Genomic DNA, 20,649 nt, shown 5'->3' with positions numbered 1-20,649 from the left:
TTCTGCAGCCAGAGTTTGTACAATGGGATTAATAGGAAGTGAAATGGCTCTTGTAGATCGGCTCTGGCTGAGCTTTTGGCTCACAGGGATTACTTGCACATTCACTGACCTCATTATTTAAAACTTTGTCCATCTTTAATGTGAGCATCGAGCGGTGTAACAGTACACCCGTATGTGGCAGAAAATCAGAAAAAGCAGAGTAGTTCCACCTCTGACATCTGACTTAGCAAACAGGTGACAATTTGGGCTGGGAGTATGGAGCGATGTCCTCAACTTGTTCAACATCATAAAATATTTATGAAGCTCAACACTTAATCCCAGCCTGTCTTTTAAATGGATGAATATACCCCGTGGTAGCAGAACGGCTTGTTTCTCTGGCTATTCTGGCGACAGCATCAGACTATTTACAGCCTTCTGAGATGTGCGCACACATGCACACACAGGATCGCGCGCAGACACGCGCTCTCCACACAGGCTGTTGCCATGGATATATCAAAGCCGAGACTGCAAACTTTGATCAATTATTAACAGTGATGAGTGAGACGGTGGAGATGCAGAGAAATGGCGGTGAAACAAGGTGCTTCCCTCACTTCCGTTTTTGATTTTAATTGGCAGCCGTGACACAATTTTCCATCCGTTGTGGCATAACTCGTATCCTTCAGTGGTCCTCGTGCATGTCCGTTGGCACACGAGCCTGAAGTGTGGTGCCAGACGCAATTATGAGGAACTAAGGAGATGTAGCTCTGCATGCTTTGAGATTCAATATTCAGGCGGTCCCCCAAGCCTGATCATATCCCCTATTCACACTTTTTATATTATTCAATCTGGAGTGTAATTAGATGGCATATTATGACGACCAAGTTTATTTTCTCATTCTTCCTAGCTCAGGGAAACTTCAGTTTCTTTCAAAGCTTCTCGCCAGCTGGGTATGACTGATTGGAAAGACTACATGGGCATGTTAACATGACACCGATATTGGCTGCAGGAATTTCAGCACCAAGGACAGCAGCTGAAGTGCCTATCTTTTGTGGGGGTATGTGAGTGTGTGTGTGTGTGTAGTTTTATGTACACACACAGTAGCATTAATCTGGGTGTGTGACAGAGAATGTGAATGTGACCATGAATGGCATTGGGGGCCTTCATTGCTGCTGCTCTCATGAGCCAAGGAGGAACAGAAATGAAAGTAGAAATGGTGACGACCCCAGGGGGCTGTAGCAGACAGACCTCCAAGAATAGCAGAGATTCCTCAGCCTTTATTGCAAACCTGCCAACACCCCTGCTTGCCTCTGTTTTTTTATAAGGAGGCCATGTGCTTGCTGATTATGTTACCAAAGGCTTTGTTTGTAAGGTGAATGACTGAAACGTTCAACAACTGGAACAGATTTTTTTCTTGCAAGTACATCAAACTTCTGCCACTTACCTTTAAAGCCTGTTAATATTACATGTGGAAACAGCACAAAACGAACAGAGACTGTGTATAGAAGATATATGTTGCCACTGTGGAAAGCTTAGTTATCAGGAAGTGGTAGCAAACTTGGTTAGCATGTATAGAGACACTACTGGTACATGACACAAAGAGAAGTATCTGACAGTTAAGGCTGAATAACATGCAAAAAAGAGAGAAAAAAAAAAAAGAAAGCACGCAGCTAGTCGCTACAGCTACCTGCGTCACCACGCACCTGTCGGTCAAAGCCGTCATGCCTTAAGTAAACATTTAAACAACAAAGAAATCCCCCCATGTTAATCTAATTAAGGGAGAAATTAGCTATAGTGTCCAGTGTTTTTCTATATTTCTCTTGTAAAGTTTGACACCAAGTGGCCTTTGGAGGAACTGCAGTTCCTCTAACAAATTGATTTTGTTGTATTAGAATCAGAAAACCAGTGGAGTTGCCTCGTGCAGCAACTCCACCGGTTGAATTTTGATGGTTCAGGTGTTAATTTTTGATTTATAAGTGACCACCTAATGAATCTGCAACGCTATAACAGCAGTTTCTCTCGTAGCTCTATCTATCTCCCCTCACTCGTGATTAAAAACATCTCCAAGATTGGTCAACATGCTCAATTGGTGGCTTCAGCCATCTTTTATATACAGTGTGTGGTTTTAAAACAAAAAGCTTCTATATGATGGGTTTGGCACTGGTTTACCATGGATTGATGTTTGAACTTTTCCATATCATTTTCATCTCTGCACAGTGTTCCCATTATACTATCAGATGTTTCATTTCTGGCTTTCATAGAAAAATGGCATGATTGAAAAGTACAGCTATGTAGTCTGGTGCTATTTCACAATTGTGTTCAAAAATACATCCTTTCATTATACACCTTTTTACTGCCTGCTAACCATTTCCTGTTATGTTATTCAAAGTGAAAAGAACATGGAATAAGTAACTGTTCAAAGCAAAATAACTGAATCACCTTCTTAGAAAACTTCAGTCTAAGCTGGTTTTTTGTGTGTGTGCCTCCATCTTCTTTTATTATAATGATTAAGGGTTTTAATAGCAAAATTAACTCGAGCAGCCTGCTCAGGGATCTTACAAACAATCTGTAACGAATTCATAGATTTAAAGGGCTTCTGTTTAGTATGGGTTTCTTAAGGGATTTTAAAATGTTTTTTTAATTTGTTTTCTATTATTTTTAATTGTCTTTCACAACATCAGTATTACTGTTTTTTTTTTTTTATTTCAAATCAAACATGCTAAATTGTATATATACAGAAAATAATTGCAGGTTTCCCATTGTTATTACCACTGTCATCAATGCCACAGTCACACTAAAAGAAACAGTGGCTGGAGACTGTGGCGCGATCACAATTATTGCAATTACGTACTTGCAATTTGGTTGCCTTTGAAATGGTTACTTTGAAAAGGGGGACCCGGTCTGTAAGCACTCGTAGTCAGCTGCTGTCTCCAGAGCGACTGTGGTGCGTCAAAACGGCGATAAAACAGCATTCGGATGGAGTCAGTCTGCTACCAGGCTAATCAGGATGTGATAGAGGCTGGGGTTAAGCTGGCAATTACGAGCAGCCTGTTTGTAATAATACGGAGATTAAATGATAAATCAGCAAATAGGTTGTGATGTGTTGGCATCACATTAAACAGAAGTTCACATTAACTACTTATAACTACAACAAGTTGTTGCTGTAGGACAGCGGTTTAGCTATGAAATGACAGCTGCTTAGCAAAACACATTTTCTAGTAACAGAATACAAACTGCTGGCAACCAGTTGAGTATTGCAAAGAAATGTGCACTCATCACTAGTCATCAGTGGAGACTGACTCCGGTTGATTGCAACGCGTTGGCAATCTGTCTGCATTTCTAAATGATATAAATAGACAGCAGGTATTTCTAAAGTTTTGCAGATCTGTGATTGCAGTCACTGTGAAACGTGGCTCGAACACTTGGCAACAATTTTGCTGTTGCCAGATGAGAAAAAATTTCAATGCATATAACTAGTCAGTTACCATTTTGTTTCTCTTTTTGTTTTCTAGTTGTGAGGAGGTTGCGTTCCTGTTTTTCCTCTAGTGTAACCAAATCATTATATCCTGGCTAGCTAGCCTAGTGTGCTTTGTGAACATTTCTAAGCTCCAAAGCCTGACAGCATGCCAAACTTACGGATGCACTCTTTGGATCTGCTGTCAGTGACACCAGGCTGATCCATTTAGTTCACTTACACGTTGTTCTATATTTTTTTTTTTACGCAACCACAAACTGTGTTTAAGTGAGCTGACATGACTGGAAAGCAAAGCTTTCCCTCGCTCACTCGCTCTCACTCCCACAGTGTAACTCTGGAAGTTTTTATGTCTCATCAGTATATTAATATTATTTCACTTGCTCTATGCAAAGAGGTGCACACACAGTGAGACTGAGAGCAGAGGAAGAAGAAACTGGCGTGTGAGTAAAACTCAGTAAAGTGCAGCAAAGACTTTTTTTTGTAAATGTTTATTTTTATGTGTCTTGGGTCTGTTGGGTTTTTTTGGGGGGTTTTAAGTCTTTGATTTTTTGTCCAATTTATTTTGTAAAGTTAATAAAAGTATTCCTCAGAATACTAGTAGCCTCAGTGAAGCTATATGCAGTCTACTTCCTGTAGCCACAGTGAAGCTACTCATGCACTGTGTAAGAATGGGAGCATCTGGTCTGAGAGGCCTGTCTTTATCATTCTTTGATGTCATACTGGTTCTGATGGTCCATGACCTTTACTCATGCAAAGCCATGTTATGTTTAAAAAATACAGATTCTTTTCTTCGGTTCTAACCTAAAGGAAATATGTTTTTGTTCCCCAGCGACTGGGTTTTTGCGCTGGTTTGTCATGAATTGAAACAGCTTGAGTCTTTTCTCGTCTTGCTGCCCAGTGTTTCAATTTTGCTTCTGTTCAAGCAAAGATTTAATTTCCTGCGCGCACAGAAACAGTGAATGATTGAAAGCTTCAACTATATGTCTGATGCCATTTTGCAATTGTGTTCCAGACTAGACCCCTTCATTTTATACCAGTGCGGCCTGTTAGCCACATCATATTAAAATGAAGGTGGAAAGTGCGAGGAATATCTAACTGCTGCTGGGTAAAACTGAATTTGTTTTTTGATAAACACCAGCGTCAGGTTTAATGATGGCGCCGTTTCACAGAAAATGAAAGCCTATTTTATTGTAAATTTACTCGTTATCTGTAATAATTAGACTTTCTACCTGAGAAGTAGTTTTTGACTAATGTGTGCCGAATGTTTGTTCATTTTCTTTACACACATTCAGCTGCAATCATTAGAAGTAAAGCTCTGCATGCAACCCTGTTAGTGTAACTACATATATACAGTATAGAGAGAGAGTTAGCAAAACCCTGACTAAGCAAGTTGTCTCAGTGTGAATTCTTAAAGAACATCCACGAGGTCAGAAACTGCACTTTTAATTCTTCATATATTAGGCAGCAACTTATTTGCGAAATTGATGGAAACAAGCCGTTATTAAACGTGTAATGTGCTGTGGTTAGGACAGATTGATGAAATAACTCAAAGATAATTAGCGTGGGTGGTGAATTACTGCTCAGAATGAAGTTAAAACACTGTAACACAAGAAAACTAACAAGCTTCTCCTCAGCATGCAGCCAGCCCACAGCCACAGTGACAGAGAACACAAACAACCTTCGGGAAAGACACTGTTTAACAAGCTGAAGGCGTCAATCTGCATCTTCTTCATATGAAGATAAGGCAACAGTTATTTTTATGAGGAGCTGAGAACCATGTGGTTTGTATCCAGCTGATTTCACCCAGTGAGCTGAAGTGATCTGTGAAATGAGCAGGTATGGTGATTGATGGGAAAGAAAACCTGCAGCCTGTCTGCGTTGCATTGCACAAGCTTGGCTGTTTCTGTTCAGTTCAGTTTTAGTTATGCACTCAAAGTGAGGTCAGTGCCTTACACGACCGTGAGAAACCCGACGATTCCCTTTGAGCAAGCACTTACCCTAAATAACACAAATGTTGTGAAGCTGGTTACCACGTCAGTATTAATTGTGTTAACCCACCAACTAATGATAGACTGAGGGAGCAATTTTACACTCATTCATTCGCCTGAAAACTTGAATCACTGAAATGATTCGGCTTTGGTCAATATTGTCATGACAAGTAACAGAATTTCTGCAAAGATAAACGGCAAAATCCAGCATAATTCAGAGGTCTTACAAATCCACTCAAACAGGATCCACAGTGGGAGTTTGCACTGCTTTCTACTCCCAGCCCGTCCATGTTCTGGAATTGTGTTTTTCATGGAGGGCTAAAAATAAACACATCAGTTTGTTTGTCAATAATTAAAAATATCAATTTGATTTAAAAACATAAGCAGTTGTTTCACTATTATTAATTATTCTGTGCTTCTGTCAACACCACCCATCAGAGTCAAGGGGCGGGGCCTAATCAAACACTGACCTAATCAAAAACATTGATTTGTTCCGGGCTCGAGTCTCGCAGTGGGTATTTCTCAGAGTTTGTATTGCACACTTGTTAGTTCCTATTGGACCAGTACACTCAGGAGTCCAGACATCCGAGGACAGGAGGATGCAGCGTACTCAATGACATCAGCTCAGCTTCACTGTTTACTTTACTGCTTTTTATGATTAATGTTTACGATGAAAGTAGCACATAAGAGACCTAATTACCTGTGTTCTTTTCCAAACACACACACGTTTTTAAAAGCCCTCTGGCAAGATGCTCAGCTATAAAAGGGCTATTAATGTGAAATTATTTTAAAAGGTCATAAACACTGGACTCATTTGGATGAGGTAAAGAAGTGTACACCGGCAGATTAAATTCAATATTACTGATTATTCAAGCGACAGTTCAGCAGTCGCTATGCATCTATACACTCACTGCTCATCAAAGAAAAAAACACACAGAGCTAATAATTCAGGTAGACTTCTATAACTTATAATAGGCAGCTGGTGTTTAGAATACAGTTGGATAAATATTAAAAATGAATAATTTGATCATCTCTGGAACAGGCCTGACATTACTCTTCAGGAACATCATCAGTATGCAAGTCCAGATGTTTCTGCTCTTGGTGAAAATGCTCTCAGTTTCCTCTCTGTATTAAAATATTTTTAATGTTAGTTTTATTGGAAAATAAGGTGTCATAAACAAGTTTAACACATCTGAACATCATGAAATAAAGACAAGCAAATGATTCTGTTGAAAATAGAATACAACACTCCAGTGGTGCATCATGGTTCACTAAAACGATCCAGTTATGAAGCTTACCTTTAATCTGAAAATGAACAAACCCTCACCGGTTAGATATCACCTCTGTGATTTATATCCTGTGTTTACCCCCGAGTGAGAGGTGAGGGGTTTTGAAAACAGTGTTCTGGGAGCAGGCTATTCTCAGCAAGCATCATGAGCTCCGATTGCCCGATCAGCTGATCGCTGAGATGAGCTGGCTGTTAGCCTAATGGGACCTGACATGTCACAAAATGTTGGAGCACTTTTGCAAATATGCTCTATCTCAGCAAATCAACGAGAGTCCACACCACCCCCAACCATGAGTCTGTTATCTGGGTAACCAGTCAGATGTTAAGGTGTGTTGATAAGCTGCAGTGACGGTTTAAATTATTTCATGGCACAATAAAGCACAGGAACCATGAAATAATGCAGTGTTTCCCAACCTTTTGGAGCCACGGCACACATTTCACTTTAGAAAAATCACACGGCACACCACCAAACACAAATGTCACAAAAAGCATAATTTCTCCCCGCGCACTGGTTTAGTTTTGTCCCAGTTATATACCTTTTTTGTCTTTCTTCCGACCACTGCTCACGCTGGGCCTTCATCTGGGTCGGAATTTTCTCCAGGTCAGATTAACTACTTTTCAAATATTTATCTATTACTATTACACGCTGCGTTGTCTCACTTGCAGCATGACCATGTAATTTTTCTTCGTCTTCTTCTGTTTTACTGGCAGTTGGCAACCCATTTAATTAGAGCAGGTAGTTGTACTGCCCTCTAGTGGAAGAGAATGTAATTGCTCTGCCCGTTATTCACGCTGGTTGCTTAGCATACCAATCAGGTGAAACGTGATTATCTCCATGGCACACTTGATCATTTCTCATGGCACACCTATGTGCGCCAAAAATCAGTCTCCTCGTAGACTCCTCATGGTTAAGTGTCGGACTTTGCAACAGAAAAAAAGTAGCCAATTTCCAGTATTTATAGCTACTTTAATTGTATTATTTTCTAACATGCCCATTATGTTTTTGTAGGGGTGTAGTTGCTCTGATTGACAGGTGGTTGCCTTGTTGGTTTTATCTCAGCTAATTCGAGTCACTAAACTGGACCTCTAAATTTCTTTCATGTTGTCAGAACGTTTTTAATCCAAGTAACTGACAAATATTATGACCTTATTTACAGTTATTTGTACTAACAACTCATCCAAGAAATGAATTCTTCAGTTTGGTGAGCAAAACTCTTGTATTATGTTTTGTCCGTCCCATGGAGTCTTTTGGACTCTCTATACTAACCAAAAGTTTGGGTACTCTGCCTTCAAATATGGTGACTTCTGGCTCCAGAAAGTAAGATAATGGTAGTCTAAGGAGCTTGGAAGGAAAAGGTCCTACTACGATGACCTGGATGACTGAGAACCTTCACAGATATAAGATAATGGTATCATAAAGCTAAAACCGAGGCATCGAAATGGGAGTTGATAGATCTAATGGTGATTCCATGGTGACTATGTTTATATAGTGCCTTTGATCAATCCTACAGGACACAAGCAGAAACGTGTGGAGCTCCTAGTCGAGGAGTCGTGAGGCAGTGATCTCGGCTGTCTAGCGTGGGCAGTGACCGTCATGATGGCATTTTTAAATGTCTTTGTGTGGTCTTTGCGGTTGAAGTTCCCCCTTTGATTAGGATCAATCCAGGAAATCATATAGCAACATTTACATCAGAAGTCTGGCTGTCAGAGCTGCTTAATGGGGCTCTGATTGAATTATTTAATTGCATGTAAACGTAACCACTGTAATTCCACCCAATCTAAAGTTAATGGAAAACACATCAATCAACAAGAAGCCCGGCCATTTCACATTCCTGAGTCTCGACTGGTGATTACCACTTCAGAAAAATCACAGGGCTGCCTCAACGAGACAATTCAGCCATCGAGACAAACACCCCAATTAGGATCTTTATTGGTTGTTGCCATCACCATCTGCAATTCGATTGCTTGTGACACTCATCTGGAGTGTTTTTTTTTTAGCCATGCATGTGTGTGTTTGTATTTGAAAGCCATATCTCTTCTTCCATGCCGAATCATTAGATGTGTCAGGCCCGTTTAACTGTGACTCTGATGAGCAGTGTGGTGCAGACGTCTGTAATGTGGCTGACAGAGTGGTGATGGATCATTCAGCCACACTTTCGTCACCTAGACACGCTGTAAATGACTTTATTGGAGGTTTGTAATGGCTCGTGATGGCTGCCGTTGTGATCGTTGTGCTCGCTTTTCTTTGTTTCTGCCTGTTTTTCTTGTTTTTTTAATGTCCTGATCTGTCAGCGGCGCGGCGCGTGTTGATGAGACACGGCGATGCGGGCTGTATGGATGCTGTGAAACTCTGCAGATAATGCATTTTTCTTTCTTACTGCAGCTCATCTTTTCTCTTCAAATTTGCATCTGCTTGTTTACTGCTCTGTGCTACTTTGGTGCCATTTTCTTTTACTTTGTCGTGACCCTTTCTTGTGCTGCTCTTTCCATTTCCCTGACTTGTCCTTTTCTTTCTCCCACTTGTCTTTTCAACGCACATTTGCATTGGCCTTTTTGTGACTCCACTGCCTCGATGTCATTTCCCTTTACTTTATCTGCTCTCTTCTGTTCTCTTACTCTATTTAGAGACGCCTCCATCTCCCAGTCTCCACTGCTTATTTGTTTCTTTTTTTTCCTCTCGCTCCTCTTTTTTTCCATCTGTCTCCTTCAGTCTTATCGCCTCAGTTTTTTTCTGCATCACCTTCTGTCTCGACTTAATTAATTTCTGTGTCGATCCATTTAAAGCTCACTCTGTCGTTTTTGTCCTTCCAGTGCGACCCAGGAGAAGCTACAAAGTTGCTGTATGACCTTCTGTACACCGAGCCTATCAAGATCGTCCTGATGCCCGGCTGCAGTGGCGTCTCCACGTTAGTGGCTGAAGCAGCTCGCATGTGGAACCTCATAGTGGTGAGTGTCTTCCTTCACGCTGTTCCTGTTTTACTCCAGATCTTTCAATTTTTCAGACAAACATGAGGCTTAACCTGAAAATCTCTTCACATAATAACAGCCAAAGTAGAATTTACCCATATTTACTTTCGTGATGTGCACATAGTGTCCAAATATGTGTCCATTATTATTTATATCCCTTTACTCCATAAGAGTCTGAATATTATTAAAATCTATAATATTTGATATATTGTTAAAATCTTGTTAACAAGCGGTCACACAGGCCTAGCAGCAGGATAATAAGGCACTGAGTGGCTGGTTGGTTGTAGACAGTCACATGGTGAATTAGTGGTAAACAGGTATATGCTGCTGTGCCACGGTTGCCCACAGTTTGCAAGGAAGATGCTGACTTGTCTGCAAAAACTTGCCAAGTATTCACTGAGCAGCAGTGAAACTTTGAAGTGGATGCAAACCTGAAACTGAAACCGTTCACCTTTAAAGTAAAGTTGCATTTTTGTGTTTATTGCAGAGGTCTCGGGTTCCAACTTGCATGAAACTTTTTCATGTTTCACAACTGCTCAGCAATTAGTTCGGGAGAGCTTGTAGACAAATCGGCTTGTTCTACCAATGATGGGCGACCTTAGCAACCTGCTAGCAACCTAGGCAGGTTTTCAATGTAGCACTCTTTTGTTTTTTGCATCTGATTTCACCTAGCAACAATAGGCAACTACCAACAACTATAACTGTCAAGGTTAAAATATAGACAGTATTTGGTTGCCACTCTTCTTATTTGACTTTAAAGAGAGTTGCCAGGTGGTTGCAGAGCGGGCTCTAAACCTGAGTGGCTGAGGCCTGACATCTGTCTCTAACTGTCTGCCGACTTCTGTCCATAAAACAAAACCTTTTCTTTATTTCCTGGATATTGTTCTGTGTTTTTGTTAGTTTGCTGCCTACAAAATGGAATTTTTCTCCACCATTTTCCCCTCAGGAGTGCTGGTGTCATCCAACTAGTGCTTCCATTTTGGGAGCTTGTTATGTGTTTTACAGTCATGAAACTGAGTTGTTATTGGACTTTTAAAACTGCAGTCGTTTATGAATGTAGCCAATCATTTTCCCTTTCCAGTGGCAGTAAGTGTGGGTAGTTTGGTTGGATTTCAGCCAAGCTATTCCCTAGTTTTACGCAGCAGGCGCCTACACTATAATTAGTAGCGGGAGAAACACAAAACTGTTTTGAATAATAGTAAAAAGTTTTATAGTAATTAAAGTGCTTCACCGTGTTTTTTCAGTGTCAGCAAAGTGGGTGAAAATAGTATAAGTAGTTAAACTAAGGCCATTTGGAGCAATATGTAAGGAGTGAGAACACCAGCGTCATAGAACCTAAAGGTCTGAATTTTTGACATAAAGCATGTTCTAATGTGATATCCCAGATTATAAGACTTTTTTGAGTCATGTTTTAGTTTTGTGTTGTAGCCACAAGTACACGATGTTATAACTTTCAAACTTGACTGAGATTAAAAATTTTCCTGGTGATTGTTGTGATTGTTGTCTGTAAATCTGAGGCTGTGTTCTACATACGCTGCTCACAAAGGTTTCAGGGTTTTCACCTTACAGTATGACGTTCCTCAGGGCTATACAAAGAAAACTGAATCAAAAACATCAAAGAAACACAGTATAACATCAAATCAGTTAAACTGTGAGATATCGATCTGGTCAGTTAAGCAGCAGAGGGCATTGTTAATCGGTTTCAGCTGCTTTGGTTTTAATGAAATTAACAACCGGTGCACTAGAGGGGCAACAATAAGACAACCGCCAAAACAGAGTCAGTGTTACTGTGATACCTGGACCCTACAGAAGCTGCATGGGTAGTCCAACTCCTCCAGGATGACACCTCAATGTGTGTCATTGCCACAAGGTCTGTTGTGTCTCCGAGCACAGTTACAAAAGCATGAAGGAGATTTAAAGAGAAAGGCAGTTACTCGAGGAGAGCTTTACAGGGCTATAGAAGGTCCTTAACCCATCAGTAAGACTGGTATCTGCTCCTTTATGTAAGGAGGAACAGAATGAGCACTGCCAGAGCTACAAATCGACCTCCAGCAGAACACACTGGTGTGAATGTCTCTGACCAAACAGAAAGAGACATCACAAGGGTGGCCTGAGGGCTGGACATCCTCTGTCTTCACCATTGATTGAAATCCATCATTGGTGTTTTTCACAGATTAGAGCAAGTTCAGCCTGATCACATGCGACAGACGTGAAAGGATCTGGAGAAGCTGCAGAGAACGCTATGCTGCCTGTAACATTGTTCAGCATGACCTGTTTGGTGGTGGGTCAGTGGGAGCCAAGGGTGGCATATCCATGTAAGATGTAGAATGTGCAGTGGGTCCTGGGTAGGTTGATCATTTTCATTTTTATGCTTCGGAAACAGATGGCAACGTTTCGCTCCTCACGCATTACCCAGTCCAGTATAGATATCCATGATTTAGATTTTCTTTTTAATATCTGATGTGTTTTCAACGCGTTCCCTTAATGTTTTTTTAAACCAATCCAGTGTCCTCTGAGAGTCGTCTCTCTGATATCGATTGCTGCTTTATCCTAAATCTGAGGCGTGTTTATCTGCTGTTTAGGACTCTGTGGCAATACGTCCTGTGAGCCTTTACCTATGTTCTCTGCAATAACATGTTTGTGCACAAAACATTTCTGAACTGGTCATTTAAGTTTCCCGAATCTCTTTCCTGCTAGAGTGAACGTTGATTTAAAGGATTTCTTTATCACTTTGCAAAAAGGAACTCTGAAGAGCTGATTTGGCGTACTTTTAATGGTGTACCTTTTTCCGAAATGTATTGATATATGCCAAAAATATTTAGTAACATGCCAACTTGCTTTGCATTGTGTCAGCATCTCCGGCAAATAATGAATCGGCTTATATTTGAAAGAGGTTTGTTGATGGTTAACTAAAGCAACTGCTGTAAACAGTAACTGTGTCCACTGCCAGCCTGCAGAAGTTTGGAAAAAGGTTTTAGCAACAGCAAGGTGTGAAGATGTAAAGGAGCTGCTCAGCATCGAAGAGCTTCATCTGTCAAATATGCTGTTGGATGTTTTGGCCTTCACACCTATACCTTACATTTCCCTGATCACATAACTACAGCAAAATAATGATCCCACACGTTTAGCTAAAATGGTAAAATCTAGAAAATTCTTAAATAGCCAAATCAGTCGTGTTATTCTGTAAGCCAACACTAAATTTAGCGCTGTGAAGCCCAGTTTCAAAGTTTCAGCATTTCTTTTTTGGAGCTATGAATGATTATATTTAGACTCACCCTCCATAGGACTGTTCTAAAGGATTGCATTGGATCATACCAGGCTGTAAACATGAGCAGACAAGGGGCTGCTAAGTAATCAGCTCACACCAAGCAGGAACATCTCGGGCTAAAACATTAAGTCAATGTAGAGTCACTTACTGTAAATGGGCACTCGAGGCTGGCTCCATAAACGAGTCAGTTCCCAAACTCTCATGTTAAAATGGCCAAATATGTCGCATTTTTAGAGCCTGGTACAAAAAAGTTTGAATCCTTAGACCTAAACTTTGTGACAACTACACAGAGACTGGATTTATTTTATAGCTCACCCATTGTATTAAAACTTGAAGGCAGGGGAATAGCAGCTTTGACAGGTGGGCCAACACAAGCAGCTGCAGCTGATAGCTCTCTGCTCTGCCTCACCTCCACTAATTGAAAGCACTGAACTGGACCTTTTGACTGTTTTTGTGCTGTTGGTGCCTTTTGAAGCATTTTAATGGAATTATCCGACTAATGTTAAGACTTGCTTTATGGTGCAGCCTGTACAAGAAAGGCGTGTTTCGCTCTTGATTCAAATATTTTACTATTCTGTTACTGGGTACTAATTAGCAGATATGTGTGTGTTTGTGTTGCATCCATGCAGGTTCTTGCTACGAAACTATAAACATGGTATTAGCCAAAATGCTAAAATCTGGCTTTAAAATGTGTGAGTCTGTGGAGACTGATTTGCTTTTGGGACCAGCCTCAAGTGGTCATGTGACGAACTGCATTTTTGCCATTTTTTTGTGTTGGCTTCCTTTTTCAATCCTGGAAAAAATCCCATTCCAGTTGTTTTATTAGCAAAATTAACAGCACGGACCGCAGAAGCAAACAAAAGAGGCTCTGTTACAGCAGTTTGTCTGTAGAGAACAAGAGCCAGATGCCAAACAAACAGGCTAAAAAGACAATGCTGTCCCATGTTCCTTTGTCTCTGTGGTGAACTTTGGTTCTGCGTAGCATGGAGAGGGCTGTAAGCTGATAAAATCCTTGACAATGCTGCCATTTATCTCTCTGCTTTGTGCAGCTGAACACTGCAAACGCAGTTTTAAAAGACTTCAGAAAGGATCTTTAATTAGTGTTGAGACTTTACAAGACTGACAGCTGCGCCGCTGTCTACGACAAAGAATATTTATTGGCCTCAATACAGCATCATAATATACGTACAGTATTTATGACAAGTATTAAACACAACCCAGATCTTTAAAAGAGTGAGAGATCCGTTGCTGTCTTCTGCTGCTGTGATTTTGTTGAAAGCATTTCAGCTTTTTATGCCTTCATCACTCAGTTTATTTTGTTTATCTCATTCTTTCTTCTCTTGATCTGCCTCTCTGTCACTCACGGCGCTCTGCTTATTAGCTTTGTCCCATAATTGAAGTTTCATCCAGAGATTAGTCATCGAGAACAATCGGTTCTAGCTGTTGGCATCTGCCCCTCTTTCTCGTTTCTGGGCTTTCTCAGTTTGCCACCCTTTTTTTCCTCGTCGTTAAAGACTCTTTTCCACTTTCTGACTCTTCGCCTCTCTCCTTTCTTTGTCTGTCTCTGCCTGGAACTGGGCTGCTCTATTACAACCCCATTTTTTCCTTCCTTCCTTCCTCCTTTCATTCTCTAGCTTTCTCTGTGGCTCTCTCCCACTCTTCATTTCCGCCTCAATCCCTCAACTCGAGCAGTCGATTCTCCCTGCACATAAAGGGATCTGTCTCTCTTTACTACACGCCACCACTGGCACAACCACCTAACCGCCACACTCAATTATTTCTGGATGCGTTCTGCCTGCAGGAACCTCCTCGCATGTCAAACAGCTTCATCACAGTGCTGGGGAGGCAAAAGCAACCTCTGTGTTTGGACACTGATCAAGGAGGGTCTCTCCATCAGCTCCTTTTAGCACAGTGTTAATTTGTTCCCCTATCTTCCTTTCTAAAAGCACTGTAAGCCACAGACGGGCAATGATCTGCTACAGGCTACGAGAGAGCTGTCGATGTGAGAATTGAGAGATATTGTTGTGGTTTTGGGGGAGCTTCGATGTGGAACTCTGCTTGTCTCTTCCCTTGTGCTGCTGCGTGGGTCTATTTCTGCCACAGCAGCTTTTGCATTTCACTCGTGTCACTGTTTTCATGTCTGGTGAAGAGTTATTTGAGTGTTGCCAGTGTTGAGTGTAGCTTAGGTTTGACCTCAGTTAAATTATTACACTCTTGCAGGCACTGTGCTAATGAAGCCCCTTCAAAAACAAGCTGAAAACACTTCAGGTTTTCTAAGTGTTTGAGTTGATGACATTAAACGCTCTGTTGACCCAAATTAACAAACTTTCCACTTTATTTTATGTCCCTCATCTACATCTACACCCTCAGGGGTAGGGGTGCAGTACAAGTCAATTCATGGACAGGTACAGTCTTCACAAAGTCTTGACTGGGGCTCATTCATGTACAACAAGATCTCTATGTGTAGTTATTTGAGGGCCAAAAAACGTTTCCAAGCAGTAAAGGAGCAATTGTGCCATTATTTCATCCACAGTTCACCATACAACAGCACAGATCCTGTAGCACTCATATCAGACATGCATGGACAACAATCTAATGATTAAAAACCGGTTTAAGAAGATCAACACAACAATCTCTGAACAGACACGTAACCTGTCCGGCCGTCGATCATATGCTGACTCCCACAGTGGCGCTCAGTTAGCTTTCTCTACTTTTTTTAAAGATGTAAAAAGATGTAAAAAAAAAAAAAAGTAGACACACTGTCATCACCAGTGTGTGAATGTGTGTGTGAATGACTAAATGTAGTGTAAAGCACTTTGGGGTCCTTAGGGACTAAGTAAAGCGCTATACAAATACAGGCCATTTACCATGTAAGGTCAGGAGAAGGCCTGTGTTTGACCAAAGAAAAACTATTCATTTCTCTTGTGGATTTTAAGGTTTTACTGGTTATTTAAGTTCAGTTAAGAATATTTAATATATCTGACAGCTTTTAATGTGTATGTGTTTTCTGTAATGGTGGCACAGTGGTTAGAAGCTGAGCTTTTGCTCGGTTTTTCCTCTCACAATGCAAATCAATCCATGTTTCAGTTGGCTGTAGGTCCAGATATATAGAGGATTTGAGTAGAAGAGCTACATAAATATCAGTCAATTTCCAAATGTATGAATAAATATAATAATAATATATAATATAAATAAATTCTGTACCTAATTTTGACATTTTTTTTACTATTTAGCATGCTTTGGATCACTAGCAAACCAGTCAGAGATACAGTTAGGGTTGGATTTTAACCACATGTTAAACAAGCCAAGTGTCAGAAACCTGAGTTGCATTTGAATCTGGTCTTTAAATGGATGTTTTCCTTACAGTTCTTTTCATTATAATTTGTTTGGTTATACCAAAGTGGTGACAATTTTATATGACTGGTTACGTTTTAGTCTCGTAACCCGAGTCCCGCCTGTGCCTCTACACAGACCGCCAGCCTCCGGCTCGATATCAAGGGCTAAAGTCAGTTTCACTAGAGATTTAAGGCATGTTTCCACAAATGTAAGACTATGTTTGCAACACCTCCAGGGACAAGATAATAAAATAAGGAACTTTTTTTGTTTCTAAGTGCAGTGATATTCGTGTCTGGAATTTTTTCCCATTGGTTTTATTTTGCCCAGGCTTTGTGATATCAACCTCTGAGACGGGGCCCTCTGCCCTCGGTTGAATGAATCTCCCTTGATGCGTGATAACTGCATGAAAAAAAATCACAATTTCAACAGCAACACGTCAAACAACCACTAGGCCTCAAATGACTTTTGCATTCACTTCTCGCCATTTAACAGACATTTGAAAGTTCACTGATGAACAGGAGGCTGAATTGAAGGATACTTATGGATCATTATTTTGAGTGATTATTCAGGCTTGTTGCAGAGGATTGGTCATCACGGCCATAATTATTCCCTGATTTTTTTCCCCAGTCATACTGTGAGATTGGATTTGTGGGTGACAAAGAGAGGAAGGCTTACAACGACTTTGGTGATCTCCTGAATTTTCCTTGCAATGTTCATCCAAGCTTAAAGTTGACCACACCAGCAGCTGTAGCTGAAAGCTTATACCAAACGATTTCCATGAACATTGGGAGGTGGTCACCAGTTTATGGATACAACTACACCATCTACTCCAGATATGGTTATGTATGGCTCCAAAAACCATCAACACTTAAGTCTCGTAGCTAAAGGAACCTACAGTAGGAAATATTACAAACATCAGTATGTTATCACACTGACATGAAGTATTCTTAGATGCTGAACATGAATGTTGATGCGGTTTTTACTCTTCTGTTCACTGGACTGATACAAGTTTGCTTCCTTATTTGGGATTGACACAAGAGAAACTAGTTTCAGTGTAATGAAAGAGCATTTTGTGCCATGAACAGGAAGTTGAAGTACGGATCATTATTTTGAGTGATAGACACGATCAGTTCATTGCCTGTTTTGTTGCTTCATGTTGACAGTATAGTTTATGGCCAACCATATTCTCTCACCCCAACCGGTCACGGCAGATGGCCCCGCCCCTCCCTGAGCCTGGTTCTGCTGGAGGTTTCTTCCTGTTAAAAGGGAGTTTTTCCTTCCCACTGTTGCCAAAGTGCTTGCTCACAGGGATTCATTCTTTAAAAAATTCTTTAAAAAATAAACATATGTGGCTGTCATTAAACTTCCATCTCAATGGTTGCTTATTCTCATGTATGTATGTTACCCATCACATTTATACCTGAGCATGTGTCATCCTTCAAAGCTCCCGTGGTTTTCTTCAGATCTTTCGCCACCGCTCCCAGATCAGCTGTCACTTCCTGTAAAGTTTCTCCTCCTTCGTATTGATGCCTTCGTCTACGTGCCTGTCCCCACAGGAATTTGTTATTGTGGGGAGTCCACGTCGCACATGACATTTGACATCAGTCATTGAGCCCCCTCTCGCTCCCAGTGGAGAACATCTCACAGCTATAGGTAATGGGGCCGAGATGAGAGCTGAGAGTAGGAGAGGCAGCTCGTGTCTTTAATGGCTCCCTAAACGGCAGGTTCCTCATTTTAAAGAAGGCCTGTCGAGGATTTTATTTAGACTTGTCACTGTGAGACTAATTGATAGAGGAACGGTTTTCTTCTGCTTCTACTGACATTTTCTAACAACCATTTTCCCTGCTGCCTTTTTTGAGGTATTATGGCTGAGAACTCTTATTATATAGGTCCATATTGCTTTGAGACTAGAATAATTAGATTATTTTTAAATATATGTCTGTAATCGTGGCGTCGGCAATCTTGGTTTCATGGCACTTGATGCACGGAGAACCCTGCAAGAGCGATTTAGTGTGTTTTTTGTGGTTCGTTTGTTTTAAATGAAATTATGGAGTTCATCAACATCTAATAAGCCATAGGAAAGCCTAAAGAAGTGAGGGGGGGTGTAAGAAAAGGAGAAAATGGGAGTAGGGAATTTGTGTTTGGTTTTCTTTCTTTTTAATGGCCTTCTTTTCCAGCCCATCAAAGACAACTTTGAACAGGAACATCTATTTACTGGGTGAACCTTCAAAATAGATTACTTTTTCTCTTTTTCCACAAACACCAATTTCCAGGGCTGAAAAACGAAAGCCAGCTTTCAGACGTGTCAAAATCTGCAGTTCGTCTAATGGCCCCTTGAGGCTGTCAACAATTCGTACAGACTCCAGTGTTAAAATGCGAACCCTAAAAATCTACAGAATGGTTTTTGGGATCTATCCATACCCTTTCATAGATCATATTAAAAATCTGATATATTTTCCGTGTTCTATAGCGAGTACAGGGTTTATTATATTTTATTTATATTTTTATCTACATTTCACACAGCGTACCGGCATGTTCAGAATTTCCATATATATAGTATATATTTCTTTAAGTGCCTTTTCTGTTTTCTGTCTTGCAACAAGCCCTCTCAATTATCTTTGTGCTCTTGGTGCCTTTGGAAGCATTTTGATGGGATTAGCTGAACAATAACATGACCTGCTGATTTTTATCACTCTGTTATCATCTGCATTAAGTCTGTGACTTACACTGACAGCCCAAACTAGCAGCCTAAACTTGTTAGCACTCTTTTGTGCATGTGTAGTCGTCACCTGCTCAAAAAAACAACCATCACAAAGGCCAAAATACTAATGCTGAGCCTTTAAAATATGGCCACCAGCGAGGAGGTGCTACACCTGAACGTCTACAGCGTCCGCTCCTTCCTCATTAACTGTTTTATGCTTCTTTTGTTTTCGCAGCTCTCCTATGGTTCCAGCTCACCAGCCCTGTCCAACCGCCAGCGTTTCCCGACATTCTTCCGCACGCACCCGTCAGCCACCCTTCACAACCCCACCAGGGTGCAGCTCTTCAAGAAGTGGAAGTGGACTCGTATCGCCACCATTCAGCAGACCACTGAAGTCTTCACTTCCGTCAGTACCTTTAATCTTCATCACTCTTTTGTCTTCAGCTCTCTCTTTTTGCTTGCTCACCCCTGGCTTTATGGCCTGAGCCTGGCTGCTTACTTGCCAGCCTCTGAATGTTTGTTTATGAGCAGGCCAAGCTATACACCTTTAAGCAATCTCTCCTGGTGATTGATGGAGGATTTTTTTTAAAGTAATTTGTTGGAGTATTGGTTGTGAGAAATATTGATCTGGCAGGACACTCTCCTAGCCATAGCGATCGATACCAGCGTCACTTGGGTTGGTTCCTGTAATGGAGGTTAATGATTCTGCTCGCTCTTTCTTTCCTCCCGCTTCTCGCATTCTTCTTCTTTCCAGTCATGTCTTTGTCAAAAAATCTATTCTCTCTCATGCTGTCTTGTTTTTATTTATCATACATGCCCACAGTCTCTATCCCTCTCTTGGTTTTTCTCATGTACACTTCAGATTTATTTATTTTCCCCCCTCTGGACTTAGCTGCATTTCTTTTGTCTTTCTGTGTAATCTCAACCTGCCTTCTCTCTTCATCTCTCTGTTCGGCCGCCTCTCTAACCTCCTCTTCCTCCTCTCTCCCGCCCCCCTCCCTGTGTGTCTTCGTCTGTCCTTCCCTTTCATGTGGCAGACTCTGGATGATCTGGAGCAGAGGGTGAAGGAGGCAGGCATCGAGATCAGCGTTCGCCAGAGTTTCCTCACCGACCCGGCTGTCGCTGTCAAGAACCTCAAGGTGCTTTGATTAAAAATTCACCTCAGCTGCTGGTCGTCTCGCTCCCCCCCTCCTCTCCCCCTCTCCTTTCTCCTCTGGCTCACAGCTGCACACGATGCCATTAGCATAGAGGCGATTTGATAGAGGAAATTAATGCGCCATGCTAATTAGCAGCTCCCGAACAGCAGCATGTGCCATCCTGTGAAGCGGGAAGACTTTGGCACATTGTGCTGCCACATCAGACTGCACTACTGAAGTTATATTGTTGCTGCTGATGTAACTAAGCAATGTTTTGTTATGATTTGATGCAGCGCCAGGATGCTCGGATCATCGTGGGGCTCTTTTATGAGACCGAAGCACGGAAGGTGTTTTGTGAGGTTGGTACCTTTTCCCTGCTCAATTGATCCCAGAACGCCCAACCTGACTGGCTATTAGAAGAAATTGAGCTCTGTAATGGGCTCTTTGAATGTCTGAATGAACGTCCTTGTTTGGCAGCGATACAACACGCTCAACTGGGAATAATTTATCTTTC

The 20,649-nt window shown here is 41.2% G+C and overlaps 1 protein-coding gene across 2 annotated transcripts in view; it reads left to right on the top strand.

Annotated features, from left to right (window-relative positions):
• The window catches only part of gabbr1a (gamma-aminobutyric acid (GABA) B receptor, 1a), a 125,273-nt gene that overhangs the window by 48,461 nt on the left and 56,163 nt on the right, over positions 1-20,649 (top strand). For both annotated transcript variants that reach the window (XM_084944414.1, XM_084944415.1), the window contains 4 exons: positions 9,539-9,673; positions 19,235-19,405; positions 20,037-20,138; positions 20,429-20,494. In XM_084944414.1, coding sequence (XP_084800540.1) covers positions 9,539-9,673; positions 19,235-19,405; positions 20,037-20,138; positions 20,429-20,494 — 474 coding nt within the window. The remainder of the gene's footprint in view (positions 1-9,538; positions 9,674-19,234; positions 19,406-20,036; positions 20,139-20,428; positions 20,495-20,649) is intronic.

Source organism: Perissodus microlepis, chromosome 11 (genome assembly GCF_051167445.1).
Source record: "Perissodus microlepis isolate ML-2025 ecotype Zambia chromosome 11, ASM5116744v1, whole genome shotgun sequence".
NCBI lineage: Eukaryota > Metazoa > Chordata > Actinopteri > Cichliformes > Cichlidae > Perissodus > Perissodus microlepis.
This window is presented reverse-complemented; position numbering and strand designations above follow the sequence as displayed.